This window comes from Ursus maritimus, unplaced genomic scaffold, assembly GCF_017311325.1.
Source record: "Ursus maritimus isolate PB19 unplaced genomic scaffold, ASM1731132v1 scaffold_31, whole genome shotgun sequence".
NCBI lineage: Eukaryota > Metazoa > Chordata > Mammalia > Carnivora > Ursidae > Ursus > Ursus maritimus.
The window spans coordinates 27,158,282-27,184,728 of record NW_024425675.1 but is presented as its reverse complement, the minus strand read 5'-3'; the positions used below and the strand labels follow the sequence as shown (position 1 = coordinate 27,184,728).

Sequence of the window (26,447 nt, the reverse complement as noted above, 5' to 3'; positions counted from 1 at the left end):
CAGGTGCTCCAGTCAGCCTGCTGGGGCCACTCCAATGAGCCCCAGGTCCCTTTGCCCGCACCAGCTCCAGCAGGCCCCCAAGGTGGCCCTAACCCAGTGTGCTCCAGGTACTCCTGCCCACACCTGTCCCACATCAAGCCATCTCACCAAGGCAGCCCCAGCAAAGTATGCTCCGGGGCCCTCAGCCTTTGCCTACTCCAGCTCTAGCCATCCCTCCAGGGTGACTACAGTTCACACTGGGATCCCCGAGCCTGCACCTGCTACAAGGCCACTCCCCAGTCTGTACCCAACCCACCTGCTTAATCAAGATGGCTGTGCTGAAGCTCACTCCAGTGCACCTAGCCCACTACTTCAGCTCCAGCTGTCCTGCCGAGGCAGCCCAAGGGAAGCACGCCTCAGGACCTTCTTGCCCATGCCAGCTCCTGATCCAGCCATCCCTCAAGGTGACCCCAATGTGGCATGCCCTGGGACTCCTAAGACAGCACCTGATCCAGCTTTAGCTGGCCTGCCAAATTGCCAGACACATTCAGTATACAAGGTGATGCTGATTTTGTCAGCAGAAACTTTGCAGGCTAGAAGGGAGTGTCAGGATATATTTAAAGGACTACAAAGGAAAAACTTTCAACTAAGAATACTCTACCCAGAAAGATTATCATTCAGACTGAAGGAGAGAGAAAGAAGTTTCCAGACAAGAAAAACTAAAAGAGTTTACCACTATACTGGCCTTACAAGAAATGCTGAAGTGTTGTCCTTAGTGGAAGAGAAGACATCATAACTAGAAATCCTGAGCTTACCTCCACCCCACTCCCCGCAACACACAGAGTCCAACAACTCAAGTGATGCAACTCACGCAGAAAGACCTGGAGTCTAACAGTACAGACCTCCCACAGCTAAAGACATAAAGAGGAAGCCACATGGGGAAGAGTAGAAGAGGCAGAGACGAGGTCAGGAACTAAACCCTCAGTGTGGCAAACCACAAGTGGGAGGGATATCACAAGTGCTGAGGTTCTCTCTGAGGAAAGAGGGGATTAAGGCCCACATCGGGCACACACCAGCCCTGGGTACCTGTACCTAGAAGACAAACCCACATAATGTCTGGCTTTGAAAATCTGCAGGGCTTAACTCCAGGAGCTTTGAAAATCAGTGGGGCTTCACTGTGGGAGAGGTGGAGGGCTATAGGAAACCGAGACCCCACTCTTAAAGGACCCGTGTGCTACATCACTTGATTCGAGATGCAGCACAGAAGCAGCCTTTAAAAACCTCCTTATCTGTGAAAGAGATTTACTGACTAATTTTAAGACATGTGCTGGAGGGTGAGGGATCTGTGGGAGCTTTTTCCAGAAACACAGGTCCTGGCAGGCACCACTTTTCTTGCCCTTCCTCATCCTAGCTAGCCAGAGGCTTAGAGGAGCCAGTTCTGGCACTTTCCATCTACCTTGCTAGTCCTGCTCACCCTGTGGACCTGCCCCATCTAATACACCTGCCGTAGCAGACACCCCGCCAAAGCAGCTCCCCACCCAGCCACACCTGGTGGGCAGCCTTGATCAGCACTGGCATCCCCCCCAAAATGACATCTACCACACCTATCAACAACCCTGACAGAGGCTGGGGACTCTGCAAGGCAACTCCTCCAGCACAGGGGGCATCCCTGCCCACCAGTACGCCCTTAGCAATTGCAGTAGACCTCTCAACCAGGTGGTAGGGCTAGCCGCACCCATAAACACACCCCCAGTTGCTCCTCACTGGGCTTCTCAGCCTGCCATGCCAGGAGTCGGCTGTACCTACCAGAGCCCCTGCATTAGTCATAGCTTGTCATTGCTGATACTTGGGCTGAGGGCCAATCCCATCAACCAGGGTGCCAGCAGCAGTTTCGGACCAGTCACAAAAGGAGGGTGCATGCAGCCCACATAGGGGACATGCTGGACTCCCCGGTTCTAGAGAACAATGAAGAATTTTGCTACTGGGCTTCACAGGACACCTACATAAGACCACCACTTTTAAGATCAGGAGACATAGCTGACTTACCTAGAAGTCGACATAGAAACAAACCCACAGAGTCAGACAAAATGAGAAGACAGAGGAATATGTTACAAGTGAAAGAACAAGCAAAAGCTAAGAAAAAGAACTAAATGAAACAGAGATAAGAAATCTTTCTGATAAAGAGTTCAAAGAAATATCACAAAGATGCCCATGGGACTAGAAAAGAGTGGATGAACTCAGAACTTCAAATAGAATTAGAAAATATGAAAAAAAGAACCAATCAGAGATTAAGAATAACTGGAATGAGAAATACACTAGAGGGAATCAACACTAATTAGATAATATAGAAGAATGAATCAAGGATCTGGAATACAGGGTAGTAGAAACACCCATGCTGAACAGCAGAAAGAAAAAAAATAATTTTAAAAAATGAGTCTAGGTGAAGGGATGTATGGGAAAACATAAAGTGTACTAACAACCATATAAGGGTCCCAGAAGGAGATGAGAGAAACAGGCGGAAAATGTATTTGAAGAAATAATAGCTAAAAAGTGCCATAACCTGGGAAAGGAAACAGATGTCCAGGAAGCACAGCAAGCTCCAAAAAGATGAACCCAGGAAGGATCACACCAAGACACCTAAAAATTAAAATTTCAAAGACTAAAGATAAAGAAAGGATCTTAAAAGCAACTAGAGAAAAGCAAATAGTTACAGAGAAGAAGAAACCCCATAAGACCGTCAGCTGATGTTTCCAAGGAAACCTTGCAAACGAGAAGAACGTGGCATGATGTATTGAAAGATCTGAAGGTAAAAAAAAAAAAACAAACCACAATCAAGAACACTCTACTTTGCAAATTCAGAATTGAAGGAGAGATAGTTTCCCAGACAAACAAAATCTAAAGGAGTTCACCACCACTAAACCAGCCTTACGTTAAAGGTGGTTCATTAAGCAGAAAGGTAAAGACCACAACTAGAAGTAAGAAATTTATGAAAGAAAAATTTCAATGGTAAAGGCAAATATATAGTAAAGGTAGTAGATCAATCACTTAAAAATGTAGTATGAATGTTAAAAGGTAAAATTGATTACATCTGCAGAAATTAGATAAGAAATTCACAAAATGAAAAGATGTAAAACAAGACATCGTATACAGAAAACATGGTGGGGAAACAAAAAGGTAGTGCTTTTAAATATGTTTGAAGTTAAGTGCTCATCAACTTAGCACACACCCAACAACTTCGTACACACTGCCATGTTATGTTGTAATGCAGCATGTTGTACAGAAACCTCACGATAAACCCAAATGATAAACCTGTAAAAGATACACAAAAAGTAAACAGAAAGGAATCCAAGTATAAAACTAAAGAAAGTCAACAAACAAACAAACTGAGAGCAAGAGAAGAAAGAGAACTACAAAAAAACAAGTAAATAATGAGGAAAATGGCAATAAGTATACATACCAACAAACACTTTAAATGGACTGAATGCGACAATCAAAAGGCATGGCGACTGAATTAAAAAAAAAAAAGACCCATCTGTTAGCTGCCTACAAGAGCATTATTTCTACCTAAAGACAGATGTAGACTGAAAGTGAAGGGATGGAAAAAGATATTCCATGCAAATGTAAATGAAGAGAAAGCTAGAGTAGCAATGTTTATATCAGATAAAATAGACTTTAAATCAAATACTAACAAGAAACAAAGAAGGACATTACATAATGATAAAAGGTGTCAATCCACAAGAGGATATAACAATTGTAAGTATTTATACACCTAACATAGGAGTACCTAAATACATAAGGTAAATATTAACAGACATAAAGGGACAAATTGAAAGTAACTCAATAATAATAAGGGACTTTAATACTCACGTAAATGGATAAGTCACCCAGACACTATCAACAAGGAAACGATGGCTTTGACAACACACTTGATGAGACTGACTTAATAGATACAAGTACAACAGTCCATGCAAAAGAGCAGAATGCAGTCTTTTCAAGAGCACATGGAACATTGTCCAAGATAAATGACACGTAAGGCCATTAAACAAGTCTCAATAAATCTTGAATACTGAAATTATATCAAACATCTCTTCTGACCACAGCAACGTTATGAAACTAAAAATCAATTAAAAGCAAAAAACTTTAAAAAACACAAACACACGGAAACTAGACATCATGCTATTAAACAACAAATTGGCAAGTGAATAAATCAAAGAGGAAATTAAAAAAAAACATGGAGACAAATGAAAATGGAAACAACGGCTCAAAATCTGGAACACAGCAAAAGCTGTTCTCAGAGGGAAGTTTGTAGTGATACAGACATACCTCAAGAAACAACAGAACAATCAAATAACCAATGCAATTTTACACCTAAAGAAATAAGAAAAAGGTGAACCAACAAAGCCAAAAGTTAGTAGGAAGGTGGAAATAGTAAAGATCAGATTGGCAATAAAGGAAATAATGAAATAGAGATACAATATAGTATAATTAATATATAAAAATATAATATATATAGTTATATATATTAAAAATAAAAACACACTAGAAAAGATTAATGAAAGTAAGTGATTGTTCTTTGAAAAAAATAAACTAAATTGATAAACCTTTAGCCAGTCACATCAAGAAAAAAACAGAAAGGACTCAAAATCAGAAATGAAAGAGAAATATAACCAACACCACAGAAATCAATGGTATTACGAGATTACTACACAAAATTAGATGCCAACAAACTGGATGAACTAGAAGAAAGGGATAAAATTCCTATAAGCATGCAATTCTATAAAACTGAATCATGAGGATATACAACATCTTAACAGATAAGTTACCAGTAATGAAATTGAATCAGTAATAAAAACAAAAAAAAAAACAAAACTGGCAACAAACAAAAGTCCAGGACCAGATGGCTTCACTGGTGAGTTCTGCCAAATATTTAAAGAGTTAATACCTGTCTTTCTAAAAATATTCCAAAAAACAAAAAAGGGAGGAATGCTTCCAAATTTATTCTTCATTACTCTTACACAAAAACCCAACAAAGAAACCACAAAGAAGAAATTATAGACCCATTTAGACCAATACATATCTCTGATAAACACAGATGTAAAAATCTTCAACAAAATATTAGCAAACCAAATCCAACAATATATAAAAGGGTTCTTCAGAAAGATCACGTGGGGTCTATTCCAAAGGTGCAAGACAGTTTGACACTGGCAAATCAATCAGTGTGATACATCACAATAATAAAATCAAGGATAAAAGTCATATGAGCAGCTCAATAGATGCAGACAGTATTTAACAAAATTTGACATCTGTTCATGATAAAAACACAACAAAATGGACTTAGATGGAACATTCCTCAACATAATAAAAACCATCTGTGACAGATACACAGCTAACATCATACTCAGTGCTGATCAGGATTAAAGCAAGACCAGGAACAAGACACAGATATTCATTTTTGCCCTTTTTATTCACCACAGTACTGGAAATCCTAGCCACAGCAAACAGATAAGAAAAACAGAAGGCATCCAAATTTGTAAGGAAGAAGTAAAACTGTATTTGAAGATACATGATGCTATATATACAGAACTGTGATTACTCCACTAAAAAACCATAGAACAAATGAATTCAGTGAAGCTACCAAATACAAAATTAATATACAGAAACCAGCTGCATTTTTATACACTAACAATGAACTAACAGAAAAAAGAATTAAGAAAACAATCCCATTTATAATTGCATCAAAAAGCTTAAACTATTTAGGAATAAATTTAACCAGAGGAGAAAAACCTGTATTCTGAAAACTTATAAGACAGTGATGAAAGAAATGAAGATGACATAAATGAAGGGACAGATAGTCCATGTTCATGGATAGGAAGAATTAATATTGACTAAATGTCTGTACTACCCCGATCAATCTACAATCCAATGTAATCCCTACCAAAATATTAATAGTAGTTTTCACGGAACTACAACAAATAGTTCTAAATTTGTATGGCACCACAAGAGCCCCCAAACAGCCAATTCAACCTTGAGAAAGAAGAATAAAGCTAAGAGAGCACAATCCTAGACTTCAAACTATACTACAAAGCTAACGTAATCTAACAATATGGTACCAGCACAAACTGGACACATATATCAATGGAACAGAATAGAGACCAGAAATAAACTCATGCTTATATTGTCAATTATCTGTGACAAAGGTAGCATGAATATACAAAGGGGAAAATACAGTATCTTCAATAAATGGTATTTGAAAACCTGGATGATTACGTGCCAAAAAAGAAAAAAAGAAACTAGACCACTTTTTTATACCATACACACACACACACACACACACACACACACACAATTTTAAATGGATTAAAATCTAACTGTAAGAACCAAAGCCAAAGAAATCCTACAGAAAAAAACATAGGCAGTAAAATCTTGGAGAGCAGCCTTAGCAATATTTTTCTGGATCTGTCTCCTTAGGCAAAGGAATTATAAACAAAAGTAAATATTCGGACCACATCAAATTATAAAATTTTTGTACAGTGAAAGAAACTATCAACAAGACAAAAAGGCAACCTACTGAATGGAAGAAGTTATTTGCAAATGATTATTCACTAAGGGGTTATTATCCAAAATACAGAAAGAACTCAACACCAAAACAACAATAATAGCAACAAAACAATCTGGATAAAAAATGGGCAGAGGACTTGAACAAACATTTTTCTAAAGAAGACATACAGATGGCCAACAGACACATGAAAATATGCTCAACATTGCTAACTATCAGGGAAATGCAAATCAAAACCACAATGAGACATCACCTCACACCTGTTAGAATTGCTAGTTTTAAAAAGACAAGAAATAACACCTGAAACTAATGTAACCTTGTGTGTCAGCTATGCTCAAATTTAAAGAAAGAAAGAACAAGTGCTGGAGAGGATGTGGAGAAAAGGGAACCCTCATGCTACTTCTGGGTATTTACCTAAAAGAAAAAGGAAACACTAATTCAAAACAATATCCGCCATGTTCAATGCAATATTATTTATAATAGCAAAGATGTGGAAGCCACCTAAGTGTCTATCAATAGATAAATGCTAAAGAAGTGGGGTGTGTGTGTGTGTGTATAAAATTGAATATTAGCCAAATAAAGAATTAGATCTTTCCATTTTGCAACAACATGGATGGACCTAGAGGGTATTAGGCTAAGTGAAAGGAGTCAGACAGAGAAAGACAAATACTATATGATTTGACTTATACGTGGAATACTAAAGAGAAAACAAATGTATAAACTAACAACAGAAAAGGACTCATAAATACAGAGAACAAACTGGTAGTTGCCTCAGGTGAGGAGTTGTGTAGATGGACAAAATAGGTGAAAGAGATAAAGAAGGACAAATTTCCAGTTATAAAATAACTCACAGGGATGAAAAGTTCAGTGTAAGGAATACAGTTAATAATATCGTAATACCTTTGTATGGTGACAGATGCTAAGTACACTTATCATTGTAAGCATTTCATAATGTATATAATTGCCAAATCACTATGTTGTACACTTGAATCTAATATAATATATACATCAAATATACTTCAATTAAAATTTTTAAAAATTGAAAAGAAGAAAATGTATTAAAGAATAAATCTTACTGGCAAAGCAATTATATACTAAGGGCCGTGGGTCAGCCATTTAAAAACTAGTATGAAAGTTGATCATTGAACTTTACATCAAAAACCAGGGATGTACTGTATGGTGACTAACATAATATAATAAAAAAATATTATTATAAAAAAAAGGAAAAAAAAAGTTCATCAGGCAAAATAGTAAAATCAATTATAACTACAAAATAAAGGTATAAAATATGACATCAAAAACAAGATGGGGGGATGTTGTATTTTCAGAATGTGTACAAACCTAAGCAACTATCAGCTTCAAGTACATGGACACACACACACACACACACACACTGATAGTGTATACATACACATACAGGCTGATAGTGTGTATACACACACACACACACACACACACACACACACACACACACACACACGGTACTGAGAAACCAAAAACCTAGAACAGACATGCACAAAGTAAAGAGAAAGGAACCCATATATAACACTAAAGAAAACCATCAGACCACAAGGGAAGATACCAAAAGAAGAGAGAAAAAAAGAACTGCAAAAGCAACCAGAAACCAATCAACAAGATAGAAGTCCATACCCATCAATAATTAATTTAAATGTAAATGGACTAAGTGCTCTAATCAATAGACATAGGATAGCTGAATGGATAAAAAAAAATAAGACCCACCTATGTGCTGCCTACAAGAAACTCACTTCAGATCTAAAGACATACAGATTGAAAGTGAAGGGATGGAGCAATACTATCAGACAGAATAGACATTAAACAAAGTTTGTTAGAAAGCACACACACACACACACACACACACAATAATAATCAAGGAATCAGTCCAAGAAGAAGATATAATATTCATAAATATTTATATATCCAACATAGAAGCACCTATATGTAATAAGCAAATATTAACAAACCTAAGGGAGAAATTGATAGCAGTACAATTGATAACAATACAGGAAGAGTAGGGGATTTTAATACACCACCTATATCAATGGAGACATCATCCAGACAGAAAAGCAGTAAGAAAACACTGACACATTAGACCAGATGGACTTAATTGAGAGTACAGAAAATCTAATCCAAAACAACACTCTTCAAGTGCACTTGGAAAATTCTACAGGATAAATCATATGTTAGGCCACAAAAGAAGCCTCAACAAATTCAAGAACAATGAAATTATATCAAGTATCTTTTCCACCACAACAGCATGAAACTAGAAAGCAATTACAGAAGAAAAGTGGAAGACACACAAACATGGAGACTAAACAACATGTTACTAAACAATCGATGGGTCAACAAAGAAATAAAAGGGGAAATTTAAAAATACCTGGAAACAAATGAAAATGGAGACACAACTTTCCAAAATCTATGGGACTCTCCCCCAAAGAAGTTCTAAGAGAAAATTTGCAGCAATACACGTCCACCTTAAGAAACAAACAAAATTCTGAAATAAACAATATAACTTCACAAATAAAGGAACTAGAAAAAAAGCAGAACATAGAGTTAGTAGAAGGAAGGAAATAATAAAGATCATAATGGAAATAAATGGAATAGAGGCTAAAAAAACTATAGACAAAATTAAAGAAACTGGGGTACCTGGGTATCTCAGTTGGTTAAGCATCTGCCTTCGGCTCAGGTCACAGTCTCAGGGTCCTGGGATCAAGCCCCTGTCAGGCTTGGGAGGGAGCCTGCTTCTCCTTTCCCTCTGCCCCTCTTCCCTCTCATGCTCTGTCTCTCAATCAATCGATCAATCAATCAATCTTAAAGAAAAAGGCTAAAGAAGCTAAAATCTGGTTCTTTGAAAAGATAAACAAAATTGATAAATCTCTGGCCAGACTCATCAAGAAAAAGGAGAGGTACCAAAATAAAATCAGAAATGAGAGAAGTTACAACTGACCACAAAAATACAAAGGATCATAAGAGTGTACTGTGAAGAATTATTCACCAACAAATTGAAAAACCTAGAAGAAATGGATAAATTCCTAGAAACATACAACATTCTGAGATTGATTCATGAAGATACAGAAAATTTAAATAGACCAATTTTAATGATGAATCAATAATTTAAAAACTCCCCCAAAATACCAGTACAGGACCAGGTGGCTTCACTGGTGAATTCTACCAAACATTAAAGAAGAGTTAGTACCTATCCTTCTCAAATCATTCAGAAAATTGAAGAGGAAGGAATAGTTCATTTTACAACACCAGCATTACCCTGAAACCAAACCAAAGTCACTACACACAAAAAAGAAAATTACAGACCAATATCCCTGATGAATATAGATTAAAAAATCCTCAACAAGATTTTAGCAAACTGAATTCAATAACACATTAAAAAGATCACTCACCACTCTCAACTGGGATTTATTACAGGGATGCAAGTTCAACATCCATAAATCAATGTGATACACCACATTAACAAAACAAAGGATAAAAATCACATGATTATCTCAATAGACGCAGATAAAGTATTTGACAAAACTCAACATCCCTTTAGGATAAAACTTACCAACAGAGTGGCTATGAAAGTAAGGTACCTCAACATAATAACAGACCATATATGACAAACTCACAGCTAACATCATACTCAATAGTAAAAAGCTGTAAACTTTTCCTTTAAGATCAGGAACAAGACAAAGATGCCCATTTTCACTTCTTTTTTATCCATCACAGTATTGGAACTTGTAGCCAGAGCAATAAGGCGAGAAAAAAAAAAAAGGCATCTAAATTGGAAAAGAGTAAAACTGTCATTATTTGCAGATGAGATACTCTATACACAAAACTCTAAAGACTCCACCAAAAAACACCTAGATCTAATTAATGAATTCAATCAAGTCACAAGATACAAAATTAACATACAGAAATTGGTTGCATTGGTTACTATACACTAATAATGAACTATCAGAAAGAAATTAAGAAAGCAATCCAATTTACAATGCATCAAAAAGAATAAAGTACTAGGAATAAATTTTATTGAGGAAGTAAAAAACTTGTACTCAGAAGACTATAAGACACTGCTGAAAGAAACTGAAGACAACACAAATTGAAGATATACTGTGCTCATGGGTTGGAAGAATTAATATTAGCAAAATGTCCGTACTACCTAAAGGTATCTACAGAATCAATACAACCCCAATCAAAATACCAATTTTTTTTCACAGAACTAGAACGAAGAATTCTAAAATTTATATGGAACCACGAAAGACCCTGAATATCCAAAACAATCTCGATAAAGAAAAACAAAGCTGGAGGTATCACAAGCCCAAATTTCGAACTATATTACAAAGCTATAGTAATCAAAACAGTATGATACTGGCCAAAAAAACAGATACATAGATCAATAGAACAGAACAGAGATCCCAGGTATCAATCCACACACCTATGGTCAATTAATCTATGGCAAATGAAGCAAAAATGTATGAGTGAAAAGACAGTGCCTTCAATAAATGGTATTGGGAAAACTGGGCCACCATCTTACACTATATAGAAAAATAAATTCAAAATGGATTAAAGACTTGAACGTAAGACCTGCAATCATAAAACTCTTACGAGAGGACACAGGCAGTAAGCTCTTTGACATCTATCTTAGTAATATTTTTTTGGACCAGTATCCTCAGGCAAGGGCAACAAAAGCTAAAGTAAACAAATGAGTTTACATCAAACTACAAAGATTTTGCATCGTGAAGGACACCGTCAACAAAATGAAACAGAACCTACTGAATGGAAGAAGATACTTGAAATTATACATCTAATAAGGTGTTGTATGCAAAATAGATAAAGAACTTACACAATTTATTATTTAAAAAAAAACCCAAACAACTGGATTAAAAAAACGGGCAAAGGACTTGAATAAACATTTTCCCAAAGAAGACATACAGATGGCTTAATACGTATGTGAAAAGATTCTCAACATCACTAATTATCAGGGAAATGCATATCAAAATTACAAATCAAAATCCCCTCCCACTTGTCAGATTGGCTATTATCAAAAAGACAGAACATCACAAGTATTGGCGAGGATGTGGAGAAAAGGGAACCCTCACACACTGTTAGTGGGAATGCAAACTGGTGCAGCTACTGTGGAAAACAGTATGAAAGTTCCTCAAAAATTTAAAAATTCAACTACTGTATGATCCAGCAATTCTACTGCTGTATATTTATCCAAAGAAAACAAAAACACCAATTTGAAGAAACATATGCACCCTTATATTCATTACAGCATTATTTACAATAACCAATATATGGAAGCCACCTAAATTTCCATCAATAGATGAATGGATACAGAATATGTGAGAGGTGTGTGTATGTCTGTGTGTGTGTGTATATACACACACATACAATAGAACATCGCTCAGCTGTAAAAACATGAAATGTTGCTATCTGTGGCGACATGGATCAAATTAGAGGGTATTATGCTAAGTGAAATAAGTCAGATGGAGAAAGACAAATACTGTATGATCTACTTATATGTAGAATCTACTAAAACAATCAAAACAAAACAGAAACTGACTTATACAAGCAGAGAAAGACAATTATCATATGGTTTCACTCATCTATGGAACATAAGTAGGAGGATCGGTAGGAGAAGAAAGGGATAAAGAAAGGGGGGTAATCAGAAGGGGGAATGAAGCATGAGATACTATGGACTCTGAGAAACAAACTGAGGGCTTCAGAGGGGAGGGGGGTTGGGGAATGGGATAGACTGGTGATGGGTAGTAAGGAGGGCACGTATTGCATGGTGCACTGGGTGTTATACGCAAGTAATGAATCATCGAACTTTACATCAAAAACCAGGGATGTATGGTGACTAACATAATAAAAAAATATTATTATAAAAAAAAAGAAACTGACTTATAGATACAGGAAACAAACTGTGAGTCACCTATGTGGGGAGGGACTGGCGGGGTGAGTGAAATAGGTGACGGGTATGAAGAGATACAAACTTTCAGTTATAAGATAAGTCAGTCACAAGATATAATATTTAGCATAGAAAATATAGTTAATAGTATTGTAATAACTATGGTGACAGATGGTAACTACACTTATGAGATCATGTTGTAATGTATAAGAATACTGAATCGCTATGATGTACACTTGAAACCAACAGAATATTGTATGTCAATTACACTCCAACAATAATAATAATAACCAACAGGTGAATAACTGTTCTTCACAATCTCCTGAATGACCTGGCATTCAACAGCTGGGCTCTTTGGAGGTACAAAGCCAATGAATAACTTTTCCTAAAAATAACAATTCCCCAGAAAAGTAAATAGTTCATTTATGTTATCTAAGATCTTCGCTTGTGTGCAAAGGTAAATGTCATTCCCTGAAGAAAGGCAACTTCCAAAATGTTCCCACAGCAAATCATCATTCATTACAATTGTTGCTTTTTACACTCACCAGTGGTATTTAATGGTATTTTCTGGTTATTCTGTTTGACATGCAAGATCTGAATGAGTCAGGACATCTCCAAAACAACTCAGTGTCCTTGAGAAAGTAAAATGCAAGATCCACCCCCCCCAGCCCTTATTTCTAAAAGGACTAAATGAGCCGGTCACTTTCTACATTAAGGTACATATTCTCTGCCACTTTTCCTCGTGCATTTCCATCTCTGGTTTCGCTAAAACATTATAGTTGCATGGAATCTTAAGAGCATCTCCTGTGAGAAGAAAAGTAGCAAACACTGCCTGAGGCTCTGATAGACAAGTATGAGAAGGGAATATATATTCTACAAACCAGGATTCATAGGAGCTTTTCCCATAAGATATAAAAACAATTACATGCAAAAATATATATATATATATACACACAATATATATACAAAATAGACACACAAATATATATGTATACAATTACACAAATTTATATATTACACATATACAAATATAAATATTTGTATACATACAAATATATGAATGTATACTATATATACAAATGTATACATACAAATACATACAATGTATACATACAAATAGATATATTTGTTCATGTATAATATATATTTGCATATAAATATATTTATGTATAATATATAAATTTGTATATATACACATATATATGTATTTATATACGTACGTGTGTATGTATATATAGATATAGATATAGATATAAATAGATAGATAGATAGATAGATAATCTGTGTGTATACATAAACAACAGGGAGAAAGTACCAGAGGAAGCTTGACCACATCACGCTCCTCGAGAACTGGTATTAAGTGTATTTAGCAATTTGATACAAGCCTCACAATATTTCAAGAGAAGTGGTGAGATCACGCACCCCAGGATACACAGACAATTCGGAACGCAGACTATAAGCACCTGACAGAGCTCCTCGCTTTGCCTTCTGGTAACGTAGCGACAGATATTTATGATCTCTAGGAGGAAACTTCTGGGAGGAAATCTCTCTGACTCATTATCAGAAATTTCAAAATCTTTCTTGCTGCAGAAAATTGAGCCTACCTTCTCTTAAATAGCTTATTATCCCGTCATTCCTTCCTGCTTTCTCTGCGAGCCACCCACACCTCCCCTGCCCAAGACCCTTCCCACCTACTTCTACTCCAATTTCTAGTTTCTCTCAGCTCTGGGACGAAGAGTCTGCATTCGGCGATTTAGTGTCACCGCTGTTAGAAGGATCACTCCTGCCCCTTTCGTATTGTTGCACGACATTCCTGATGTAAGTCACTATTATTATATATTTCCGTATCCTCCATGGTGCTTTGGATACTATATATGATTACTAAGTGCTTTTTTAAAAAAAAATCATCTGGTTTCTCTTTCTTTTATCTAAGTATATTTATGCATTTATTCTTTCATTAAACATTTGTTGAGAATCTCCTGGGAGCTGGGCAAGTCGTGATGGAAGGCCTAGTTGCCGTCTACATTTTCTGACTAATTCGCACAGTTCCCAAACACTTCTGTGACTGGGGCAGCTCAGAGGCCCCCTGTCACTCGTATTGACATTAAGAGAGAACATTCTAGTGCAGGCTTGAAACAGAACAACAGAAGAAAGCGTTCATGCTCCTTGGTTGTCCAAGCAGAAGGCTTACCTTGGTCTGGAACGTACAGAACATGTGTGTTAAGAAGGGATGCTCCCAGGCCAAGGAGAGAACTCTCTTCTCCACCATCGTGCACTCGACATCATCGTCCATCAAAACCACGTCTTTCTTTAAGGCTTTTATGGCGAAAAATTGATTGGTTTTCTTGAACTCTGCTAGGAAGACCTAGAAGGAAGAGTAAGAAGAAACTTTATTTTAGAATTTGATCTCACACTCATTAAAGAAGAGACAAAGTCCTGAGAGAGATCTGTGTTGGGTGAGAAAAGAGGATTTCTTCTCCAATCCCCCTCTATCCCCTCTATAGAGACAAAATAGAGCACTGCACTGATTTTCGGATATTACCTAGTAGTTTTATGCTCGTTTTGTACCTTTCGAAGGGTTCCACAAAACTACTGTACAATTAGATGGGTTATTCTCAGTCCCTGAAAACTTCTGTTTAAAAAAGTATATGACCTGTCTGCCCTGGGACCCGAGTAAAGGTTTAATATAAATTCCCAGAGACCAAATGCGTACCGAAGGAAGCAAGAGTGAGGAGCAGAGAGGAGAATTTGATCACACTTGAAACATCAGTGCACATGAGCATAAAACTTAGTTCTGAGTTTTACCCAGTTTTTCAAGGTGAAAAAAGAATATAGGGGAATAGAGGTTTCTTTATATGCTTAATGAGTGTGCACCATTTCATCCGATGGCATAGATGCTAATGACATATTTAGGACCACTATGTGTCACATACTCTGCTATACTTTATATGTGCTAATTCCTAGCTCAGAACTCTCCGCAAGACAGACAGCAATAAAACAACAACAACAAAAACTGGGTTTAAAGAGTAACTCTGGGAAACAAACTGAGGGCCTCAGAGGGGAGGGGAGTGGGGGACTGGGATAGACTGGTGATGGGTAGTAAGGAGGGCACGTATTGCATGGTGCACTGAGTGTTATACGCAACTAATGAATCATGGAACTTTACATCAAAAACTAGGGATGAACTGTATGGTGGCTAATATAACAAAATAAAAATTATAAAAAAAATAAAAAATAAAGAATATGCATGAAAAATTTTTTTTAAAAAGCACCCAAAAAAATAAAATAAAGAGTAACTTCACTTGCTCAAATTCATGGAGCTACTCAGCAGAAAAAAAAAAAATCTAATTCCAAATTTACTTTTTCTACTTGATTTCGTGAATCTTATATGAAAGGACACCAGATGGCATATAATGGAGAGTTTCTACAACTTTTGCTTTTGCAAATGATGCAGCAACAGACGACTGGCAGTTGTGAGGACATGGCATTTGGACACAGAAAACTCCAGCTTGGGTCTCTCTTCACAGAGCTTTACTAGCTGTGGGAATGTGGGCAAACCAATTAACCTCTCTGGGCTTCAGTTTCCCAATGTGTAAAAGAGAGAATTGGCATGACATTCTCCAACTTGCAGGACCATTGTGAAAATCAAATGAATACCACGTGGGAAAGTGATTTGGAAACTCCAAAATGCTCTCTAAATGACAGTTATTAAGAATACTCGTCATTTGTTTCTTGACTTTTAGGGAATGTCAAAGTCAATGACACCAAACCAGTACTGAAAATGCGTGTGTCCGTATTTAAAATAATATGGCACAGACATACGGCTTTGGGGTGGCTGGCTTGATAGAGGGCATGGAACTGATATGAGAATGCAGGTAAATGGATGATGTGCATATCCCCACAAAACAATGCTATTTTTTTTTTTCTGGACCTCAAAGTAAATTGAGAATAAGAATACAGAGGCTACCATTTTGGTGAGATCCTATGTCCTATCTAGAGCCAAAAGAAAGAAGAAAAAGCAGCTTTGGAGTATTCCCAGTGTTGTAAGAAAGGGAAATATGTCCATCCCATTTTGCTTTGGTGCTTTGTCCTCCTCTCTTTGGGTCCCATGGTTCAGTCTTCTCAGTCTGTAGGGACTCAGGGTCCTGATAGCAAGGGGCACACTGCTTTGGACAAAGAACAGGGGATGCCTGAGGCTCTCAGTTGTCCCTTGGGATATTTTACTAAGGCTTGTAGGTTTAACGTAATGTCTTTCTTCTTAACCTTGTTCAAATATAGAAACCCACATGGGAACAAAGAAAGATAAACATTTCATTAACAATTAAAAGTGCTCTTTTGGTAATTGTTTCTTTCAATAAAACATCCCCAAACCAGCCATAAACTAAGAAGCTGAAAAGGCAATTTCCATCTCTATAATGGGCTTTCAATTTTTGGTAACAGGTTATATAATTGCACATTAATTGAGGCTAAATTATAATGAAGACTAGCTATAAAATTGCCTATTAACAGATTAACACCAAATGAGCCTGCTGTGTTTCATATTATTGTGGAAATGAACTAAAAGAATTAATGGATATCAGCTAGTTGGCAGGGCAGAACAGAGTTTGCCAAAAGCAATGCACTGGTGTTTAAATCCAAACCCATTTTGTAGCACGATGTCATTCAGCTGTGGTGATGCTCGGTTGCATTCTAGTTTATTATTAAATAAACCGGGTGAGTTTCCAGCCAAAGTCCGGTGAGCAGGTGTGGAGCATAATGCTAGCTTTGGATGCACTAATTTACAGAATAGCAGTCTCTGGCTAAAATTTTCTAGGAGTTTCATCCAAGAATAAAACAACTGAGAGTGGCATTAATATAGTAGATATCCTTAATATCTAGAATAATCTCAAGGCTCATGTTCCACGGCATCCCTCCCTACATTCACTAGCTTGAAAATTTTTTTCTGTCACTGATACTTGCTCGTTAAATTGTTTCATCTCCCTCCTTTTCCTCTTGTCCTTTGTGACTGACAGAGACAGCCCATAACTTGAGTGTGCGGCAGGAAGGATCTAGACGAGGGACTTTCCCCGTGAAACTTTTCTCATGACTCTCAAGCTACAGCTTTGTTATGAACTGAATTGTGTCCCCTCTGAAAAATTTACATGCTGGAGTCCTAAACCCCAGGACCTCACAACGTGACTGTATTTGGAGGCAGGGTCTTTACAGAGGTAATCAAGTTAAAATAAGTTCATTAGGGTGGGCTCCAATCCGGCATGACTAGTGTCCTTATAAGAAGAGGAGAATGGACACAGATACACACAGAGTGGAGATGTGAAGACACAGGGAGAAGATGGCCACTTACAAGCCAAAGAGAGAGACTTCGGAAGAAAAAACCCTACCGACACTTAGGTCTTAGACTTCCAGCCTCCAGAATGGTAAGAAAATAAACTCCTGTTTGAATCACTCAATCTGTGATACTTTGTTACATTTGTCCTAGCAAACTAATACAAGACTGAGGACATTTGATAGAGAAAAAAAAAATTGCATTCAAAGTAAAGTAACGCTTCAAGTTTGAGAAGAGAGCAAAAGAGAAATGACCACCAAAAAACCTGTAAGAAACAGAAACTGGCTGAGGCAGGTTCTCATTGCTTTGATGTCCAAATACACCAAACTCATGATTGTGTGGGACGCACATCTTTGAAGCAAAACAGCTTGGGAACAATGATTCCCAGGAAGCAGAGGCCACTACTTTCTAGAGTTCCTGGGTTTCCTTTTTATTCAGACCCCTCTCTACCCTGTCAAAAAGTGCCCAGGAATGTTCTCTCCACACCCACAACCAATTCTGGTCCCAAGAGTTCAGGAGCTTTGCTTTTCAATTTCTCTAAGTTGGTCTGTGGAATTCTATAGTATAGTATCATACCTTGCCGAAACTTCCTTTCCCCAACATTTTGTGCAAGATAAAATCCTCGATTTTTAGTTTCATATGTACAGATGGTCTTTCTATGTTCGGTTCACGTTCTGGATGATGGCACATTTTCTCCATCTCATCCAAGGGAGACTCCCAGGAGATTCCCTGAGGCTCTGAAAACAGCAAGCTAGTGGTTAAAAGTAAACAAGAAACAGTGGAGGACCATTCTAGTTATCCGGAGAGAACACTTTCCCTTCCACTTCCCACTCTGAGGCTCCATTCACAAAAATGGGAAGAAAGATCCCCTGTGAGCCTGGCATTTGGGGCATGAACTCTATCTCTTATCTACCCAACAAACTGGGAAAAATTTCATATTAAGAAACATATTTGAACTAGCAAATGATCATATATGCAAAGCAAAGGAGCACTTTAAATCATGTCAAATCATGGAACATAGATTTTCACCAAATTTGAGGATAAATGGTTCTCAGCTATTTACGTGGCTCACGAGCACAGTGGAATCACGTGATGTCGCATGTGAGGGACGAGGAAGCGGAAAGCGGACTGATGGAGATCTGAATTGCATCATCCCTCACTGTATTCAAGTCAGCCAATTCGTTCCTCACCCAATGCCAGAGGAAGTGCAGAAAACTTTTTTAGAAACTTTCTCCCACCCCCCCTTATAATACTTCTTCTCTTTTTTATTGAAATATATTTGACACATCATATTGTGTTAATTTAAGGTGTATGACACGTTGACTTGATACATTTATATATTGTGATATGACTGCCATTTTACAACAGGACCTTTATCACATCACATAATTTTGTTTCATCTTTGTGGAAGGAATAATGACATTTCTCTCACATTCAATCTCCAGATTTACCTTTTATCTTCTCCCTCAGTCCAAGAAAATAAATACAGGTATCCCCCATGTTCTGAAAGTTCGCTTTTCCACTTCGCTTTTATGAAAGATCTACATGACTACCTGTTTTTGCTAACCGAAAAAAAAAATCTGGAGAGGATTTTCTTTTACAGAAAAAAGAAAAGTGCAAATACTATTCAGCATTGGTTTTGAAGCAAGCCAGCAGAGGCAGCGCCCCTGAGCTCTCGGCAGCTCAGCATCCAGCATCCAGAGCTCTGAACTGTGTGAGCATCTGTGCTAGATGTCGAATATTCTAGCAACACGTGTTCTAAGCTATTAGAAAAGCTTGAGGTGATTTCTTGGGTCTGGGAATACTCAAAAATTGTTCTATATAAATTAACAGTAATTGCTTCTTTGCTCTATGCCATTGGGGCCTACAAAAGATTTCACGGGGCCTCATGGGGAAGATGGCGGAGAAGGAGGAGCCTGAGCTCACCTCACTCCATGAGCACAACCAGGTAACAGCTACATTTAGGCACTAACACTGAAAATGACCTGAAGACTGGCAGAACAGACCTTCCACAGTGGATTACAGACAGGAAGCCACATTTAAAAAGCTAGGAGGAGTAGAGAGGCAGTTGGGAACAAACCCCTGTGAGACTAGCCACAAATGGGAGGGACACCACAAGCACAGAGAAGCCAGAGGATCATTTGTCGCCCCTGGCATGGGGGCCTGCACTGGGAAGACAAATCTCAATAATATTTGGCTCTGAAAACCAGTGGGGCTTAAAATTGGGAGCTCTAAAAATCAGCAGCCTTAACTCTGGGGACAGCAGGAGGGTGACAGGAAGCCGAGTCCCTACGATACAGAATGTAAAGAACCACCATGACAACTTGGCCCAAGATGGCACGGAAGCAGCAGTTTAAAAAAATGCCTGGGGTATACGTGAAGGAGATCTATGGATTAATCTTAGAACGTGTGCTGGAGGGTCAGGGATCTTCAGGGGATTTTTCTGGGAACAAAACTGTTGGTGGGCACTGTTTCTCTTCCCCTTCCCAAGCCTAGATGGCCAGCCGGTTGTGAGAGCCAGCTACCTTGCTAGCACCACCTGCCCTGCCACAGCCATCACCGTGGACCTGCCCCATTCAACCTGCCCACTTGAGCAGACATCTCTCCAGAGCAGTTCTTGCCCCACCACACCCCACAGGAAATGCCCATAGGGACCAGTACCATTCCGAAGTGACTCCCCATCTGGGGAGTAGGGGAGATAACTTCACACACCAGTGCACCCCTCTTTCCAACAACTCAGTCTCAGCTCGCTGTGCAGGGAGCAATCCCTGCCCCTCAGGGTACCAGCAGCTGTGGCAGAAAGGCTAACTCTAGATAGGCTGACTGCTGGCCCCGTCCACCAACAACCCCACAGTGGCTTCAGACAGGCCTCTCAACAGCTTGGGGAAGAAACCCTGCCCTGAGCACCCACAGCAGGCAAAGTGGGTCCGTGCAGCCTGCTGGACTGAAGGTAATTATGGTTCAGCCTCCCCAGTAGGGTACATGCAGCCCACCCAGGGATAACTCTAGAGCTCCTGATTCTGATGACCAGGGCATCGCACTTCATGACACCACAAGACTTCTTCTCATCAAGGCCACTACTTTCAAGACCAGGAGATGTAGTGAATTACCTAATACACAGTAGCAAACACAGATAGACAAAATGAGACTGATATCTCAAATGAAAGAACAAGACAAAATCACAGTGAAAGAGCAAAATGAAATGGAGATAATCAATTTTCTTGATAAAGAATTCAAAATAGTCGTCATAAAGACATACCCCGGACTTGAGAAAACAGTGGATGATCTCAGTGAGAACTTCATCAAAGAGAGAGAAAATATAAAAAAAGAACCAGTCAGAGCTGAAGAATACAGTAACTGAAATAAAAATACACTAGAGGGAATCAACAGGAGGTTAGAGAATGCAGAAAAACGGATCGGCAATCTGAAAGGGAGCGTAATGGAAAGCAACCAAGCGGAACAGCGAAAAGAAAAAAGAATAATAAAAAACAAGAATAAGTCAGGGAACTCAGCAACACCATCAAGCATAATAACATTCGCATTGTAGGGATCCCAGAAGGAGGAGAGAGAAAGGGGGACAGAACATTTATTTGAGGAAAGAATAGCTGAAAACTTCCTTAATCTGGGGAAAAAATAGGCATTCAAGCCCAGGAGGCACAGAGAGCCCCAAACAAGATGAACCCAAGGAGGTCCGCAACAAGACACATAATGATGAAAATGGCAAAAAGTAATGACAGAGAGATCTTAAAAGCAGCAAGAGAAAACAGGTACAAAAAGGGGAAACCCCATAAGGCTATGAGCTGATTTTTCAGCAGAAACTTTGCAGGCCAGAGAGAGTGGCATGGTATATTCAAAGGGTTAAAAGAAGAAAACCTGCAACCAAGAATAGTCTATCCAGCAAGGTTATCATTCAGAATAGAAGGAGAGATAGCAAGTTTCCCAGACAAACTAAAATTAAAGGAGTTCATCACCACTAAACCAGCTTTATAAGAAATGTTAAGGGAAATTCTTTAAGTGAAAAGAAAAGGCCATAATTAAAAGAAAAATGAAAGAAAAAAATTTCACTGGTAAAAGCAAAGATATATTAAAGGTAGTAGATTAATTACTTATAAAGCCAGTAGTGGTTAGAACACAGAAGTAGTAAAATCAATTACATCTACAAAAATTAGTCAAGGTAGTCACAAAATAAAAATATGTAAACTATGACATTATATACGTAAAATGTGGGGAGGAGTAAGAATTTAGTGTTTTTAGAATGTGTTTGAACTTAAGTGACCATCAACATAATACAGATGCTGTGCACAGAAGATGTTACATATGAACCCAACGGCAAACACAAACCAAAAAACACAAAAAATAAAAAGGAAGAAATCCAAGCATCACACTAAAGAAAGGCATCAAATCACAACGAAAGAGAGTAATGGAAGAAAGAAAAAAGAAAATAGAAAAAAACTACAAAAACAGCCAGAAAACAATTAACAAAATGGCTGTAAGTACACACCTATCAATAATTACCTTGAAGGTAAATGTACTAAACGCTCCAATCAAAAGTCGTAGGGTGGCCGAATGGATAAAAAAACAGGACCCATCTACATGCTGCCTACAAGAGACTCACTTCAGACCTAAAGACACACAGAGACCGAAAATGAAAGGCTGGGAAAACATATGCCATACAAACAGTAGCAAAAGAAAAAAACAAGAAAGCCAAAAAACCAAGGCTGGGGTAGCAACATTTATATCAGACAAAATAGACATTAACACAAAGACTGTATCAAGAGACAAAGAAGGGCACTAGGTAATGATAAAGGAATCAATCTAACAAGAGGACTTAAAATTGTGAATATTATGCACCCAACATTGGAGTACCAAATTATATAAAACCAATATTAACAGATGTAAAGGGAGACATGGACAGGAATACAATAATAGTAGGGGACTTTAATTCACCACGTTCATCAATGGATAAATATCCACACAGAAGAGCAATAAGGAAATGGTGGCTTTGAACAACATATTAGAGCAGATGCACGTAACAGATCTACACAGAACATTCCATCCCAAACAGCAGAATACACGTTCTTCTGACGTGCCCACGGGACATTCTCCCGAACACATCACATGTTAGGCCACAAAAAAGTGTCAATAAATTTAAGGAGACTGAAGTCATATCAAGCCTCCACTCTGGCCACAGTGGTATGACACTGGAAATCAATTACAAGAAAATAATCTGGAAAAAACATGAACACATAGAGCTAAAGGACATGCTCCTAAACAACAATGGATCACCAACTCAAAGAGGAAATCAGAAAATACATGGAGACAAATAAAAACAAAAAGTCAATGATCTAAATCTTTGGGCCACAGCAAAAGCAGTTCTAAGAGGGAACTTTATAGCAATCCAGGGCTACCTCAAGAAATAAGAAAAATCCCAAGTAAACCACCTAACCTTGCACCTAAAGGAGCTAGAAAAACAAAAACAAATAAAGCCCAAAGATAGTAGAAGGAAGGAAATAATAAAGATTAGAGAAAAAAATAAATGAATAGAGACTAAAGAGCAATAAAAAAGATCAATGAAACCAAGAGATGGTTCTTTGGAAAGGTAAACAAAATTGATAAAGCTTTAGTCACAATCAGCAAGAACAAAAGAAGATTCAAAATCAAATGAAGGAGAAAAACCACCTTCAGCACAGATGTACAAAGGATTATAAAAAAATATTACGAAAAATGGAATGCCATCAAATTGGACAACCTAGAAGAAATGGATAAATTCCTAGGTACTTATTCCAAAACTGAATCTTGAGGACGTACAAAATCTGAACAGACTGATTGATTCCTAGTTACCAAAGTGAATCAGTCATCAAAAACTCCCAACAAAACTCCAGGACCCGACGGCTTTCCAGGGGAATTCTACTAAACACTTAAAGAAGAGTTAATGCCTATTCATCTCAAACTATTCTAAAAATACTAGAAGAAAAACTTCCAAATGCATTCAATGAGGCCAGGATTACCTTGATACCAAAAACCAGACAAAGATGCTACCGAACAAGAAAACTGGAGGCCGAGATCTCTGATTAACTTAGGTGCAAAAAGCTTCAAAAAATATTAGCACACTGAATTCAGAAATACATTAAAAAAATCATTCACCACAATCAAGTGGCTTTTATTCCAAGGATGCAAGAGTAACTCAATATTTACAAAGCAATCAATGGGACATACCGTACTAACAAGAGGAGAGAGAAAAACCACATGGTCATCTCAACAGATGCAGAGAAGCAGCTGACAAAATACGACGATCGCTCATGATAAAAACTCTCAACAAAGTGGGTTTAGAGGGAACACGTCGACGTAATAAAGACCACAACCGACAAACCCACAGCTAACATCATACGCAATGACGAAGAGCTAAAAGCTTTTTCTCTGAAATCAGGACAAGATAAGGATGTCCACTCAAGCCACTTTAATTCCACACAGTACTGGAAGCCCTAGCTGCAGCCATCAGAAAAGAGAAAGGAATAAACACCATCCTAATTGATAAGGAAGAAATAAAACTGTCACTGTCTGCAAATGACATATTATATTTAGAAAACCCTAAAGACTTCACCAGAAAACTATTAGAACTAATGAAAGAAAAGACAAGAAATGCAAAATTAGTAGACAGAAATCTGGTGCATTTCTATAGACTGATAACAAAGTAGTGGAAAGAGAAATTAAGAAAACAACCCCATTTACAATTGCATCAAAAAGACTAAAATACTTAGGAATAAACTTAACCAAGGAGGTGAAACCTGTTCTCTGAAAACGATAAAACATTTATTGAAGGAATTGAAGATGACAAAAACAAGTGGAAAGATGTGCTGTGCTCATGGATTGGAAGAATTAACATTGTTAAAATGTCCATCCTACCCAAAGCAATCTACAGATTCAGTGTAATCCCTATGAATATACCAACAGCATTTTCCACAGAACTAGGACAAATAATATTAAAATTCGTACAGAATCACAAATGACCTTGAATAGCCAAAGCAGTCTTGAGGAAGAACAACAAAGCTGGAGGTATCACAATACCAGGTTTTAAGATACACTACAAAGCTATAATAATCAAAACAGTTTGGTACTTGCACAAAAACAGACATACAGATCAGTGAAACAGAACAGAGGGTCCAGAAATAAACCCATACCTACATGGTCAATTAATTTGACAAAGCAGGTAAGAATATACAATGGGAAAAAAACAGTCTTTTCTTTTTTTTTTTCAAACAGTCCTTTCAACAAATGGTGTTAGGAAAACTGAACAGCTACGTGCAAGAGAACAAAACTGCACCTCTTTCTTACACCATACACAAAAATAAACTCACAGCAGATTAAGACCTAAGTGTGAGACCTGAAACCATAAAACTCCTAAACGAAGACACAGGCAGTAATCTCTTGGACATCGGTCTTCGCAACATGTTTATGGATATGTCTCCTGGGCAAGGGAAACAAAAGCAAAAATAAACTATTGGGACTACACCAAAATAAAAAACTTCTGCACAGCAAAGGAAACTGTAAACAAAACAAAAAGGCAACCTAGTGAATGGGAGAAGATGTTTGCAAAAGATATATCTGGTAAGAGTTAATTCTAAAATATATAAAAAACTTATATAACTACACACACACACACACACACACACACACACACACACACAAATCTATTAAAAAACGGGTGGAAGACCTGAGCAGACACTTTTCCAAAGAAGACACACTGATGACCAACGGACACATGAAAAGATGTTGAACATCAGCAATCATCAGGGAAATGCAAATCAAAACCACAATGAGGTATCAGAATGGCTAGTATCAAAATGACAAGAAATAACAAGTGTTGGCAAGGATGTAGAGAAAAAGGAGCCCTTTTGCATTGGTGGTGGGAATGCAAACAGGTGTAGCCACTGCGGAAAACAATATGGAGGTTCCTCAAAAAGTTAAAAATAGAACTACCATATGATCTGGGATTTCCACTACTGGGTATTTACCTAAAGAAAATGAAAACACTGATTCAAAAAGACATATGTGTTCCTATGTTTATTGCAGCATTATTTACAATAGCCAACACACAGAAGCAATCCTAGCGTCCATCCATAGATGAACGCACGAAGAAGATGTGGTGTACATACAATGGAATATTACTCAGCCCCAAAAAGGAATGAGATCTCGCCATTATGACAACAGTGGATGTGGAGGGTATTATGGTAAATGAAACAAGTCAGGCAGAGAAAGACAAATACCATATGATTTCACTTACAGGTGGAATCTAAAAAACGAAACCGAACCAAACATTCTTAAATATAGAGAACTGGTAGTTGCCAAAGGAGAAGTGGGTGGCGGAAGCAGGTGAAACAAAGGGGATTAAGAGGTATAATCTTCCAGTTACAAGATAAATAAGTCACAGAGCTGAAAAGTACAGCATAGGGAATATAGTCAATAATATTGTGGTAACATTGTATGGTGACAGGTGAACATCAAGTAATATACAAAATTGTTGAATCAAGATGTTGTACACCTGAAAGTTAGCAATACTGTACATTAATTATACTTCAATTAAAAGAAAGGTTTCACAGAAATACTATACTTTAGGATAGTTGGGAAAACCTACATTTTATAACGTATGCTGAAATTATTCAGTT

General features: G+C 37.7%; 1 protein-coding gene across 4 annotated transcripts in view; it reads right to left on the bottom strand.

The window, feature by feature from the left end:
* PRKCQ (protein kinase C theta) overlaps nucleotides 1-26,447 on the bottom strand; it is a 168,963-nt gene that overhangs the window by 65,348 nt on the left and 77,168 nt on the right. For all 4 annotated transcript variants that reach the window (XM_040645445.1, XM_040645447.1, XM_008705412.2 and 1 more), the window contains exons 11-12: nucleotides 18,361-18,521; nucleotides 14,653-14,826 (exon numbers count right to left, since the gene is read on the bottom strand). In XM_040645445.1, the coding sequence (XP_040501379.1) occupies nucleotides 14,653-14,826; nucleotides 18,361-18,521 (335 nt within the window). The remainder of the gene's footprint in view (nucleotides 1-14,652; nucleotides 14,827-18,360; nucleotides 18,522-26,447) is intronic.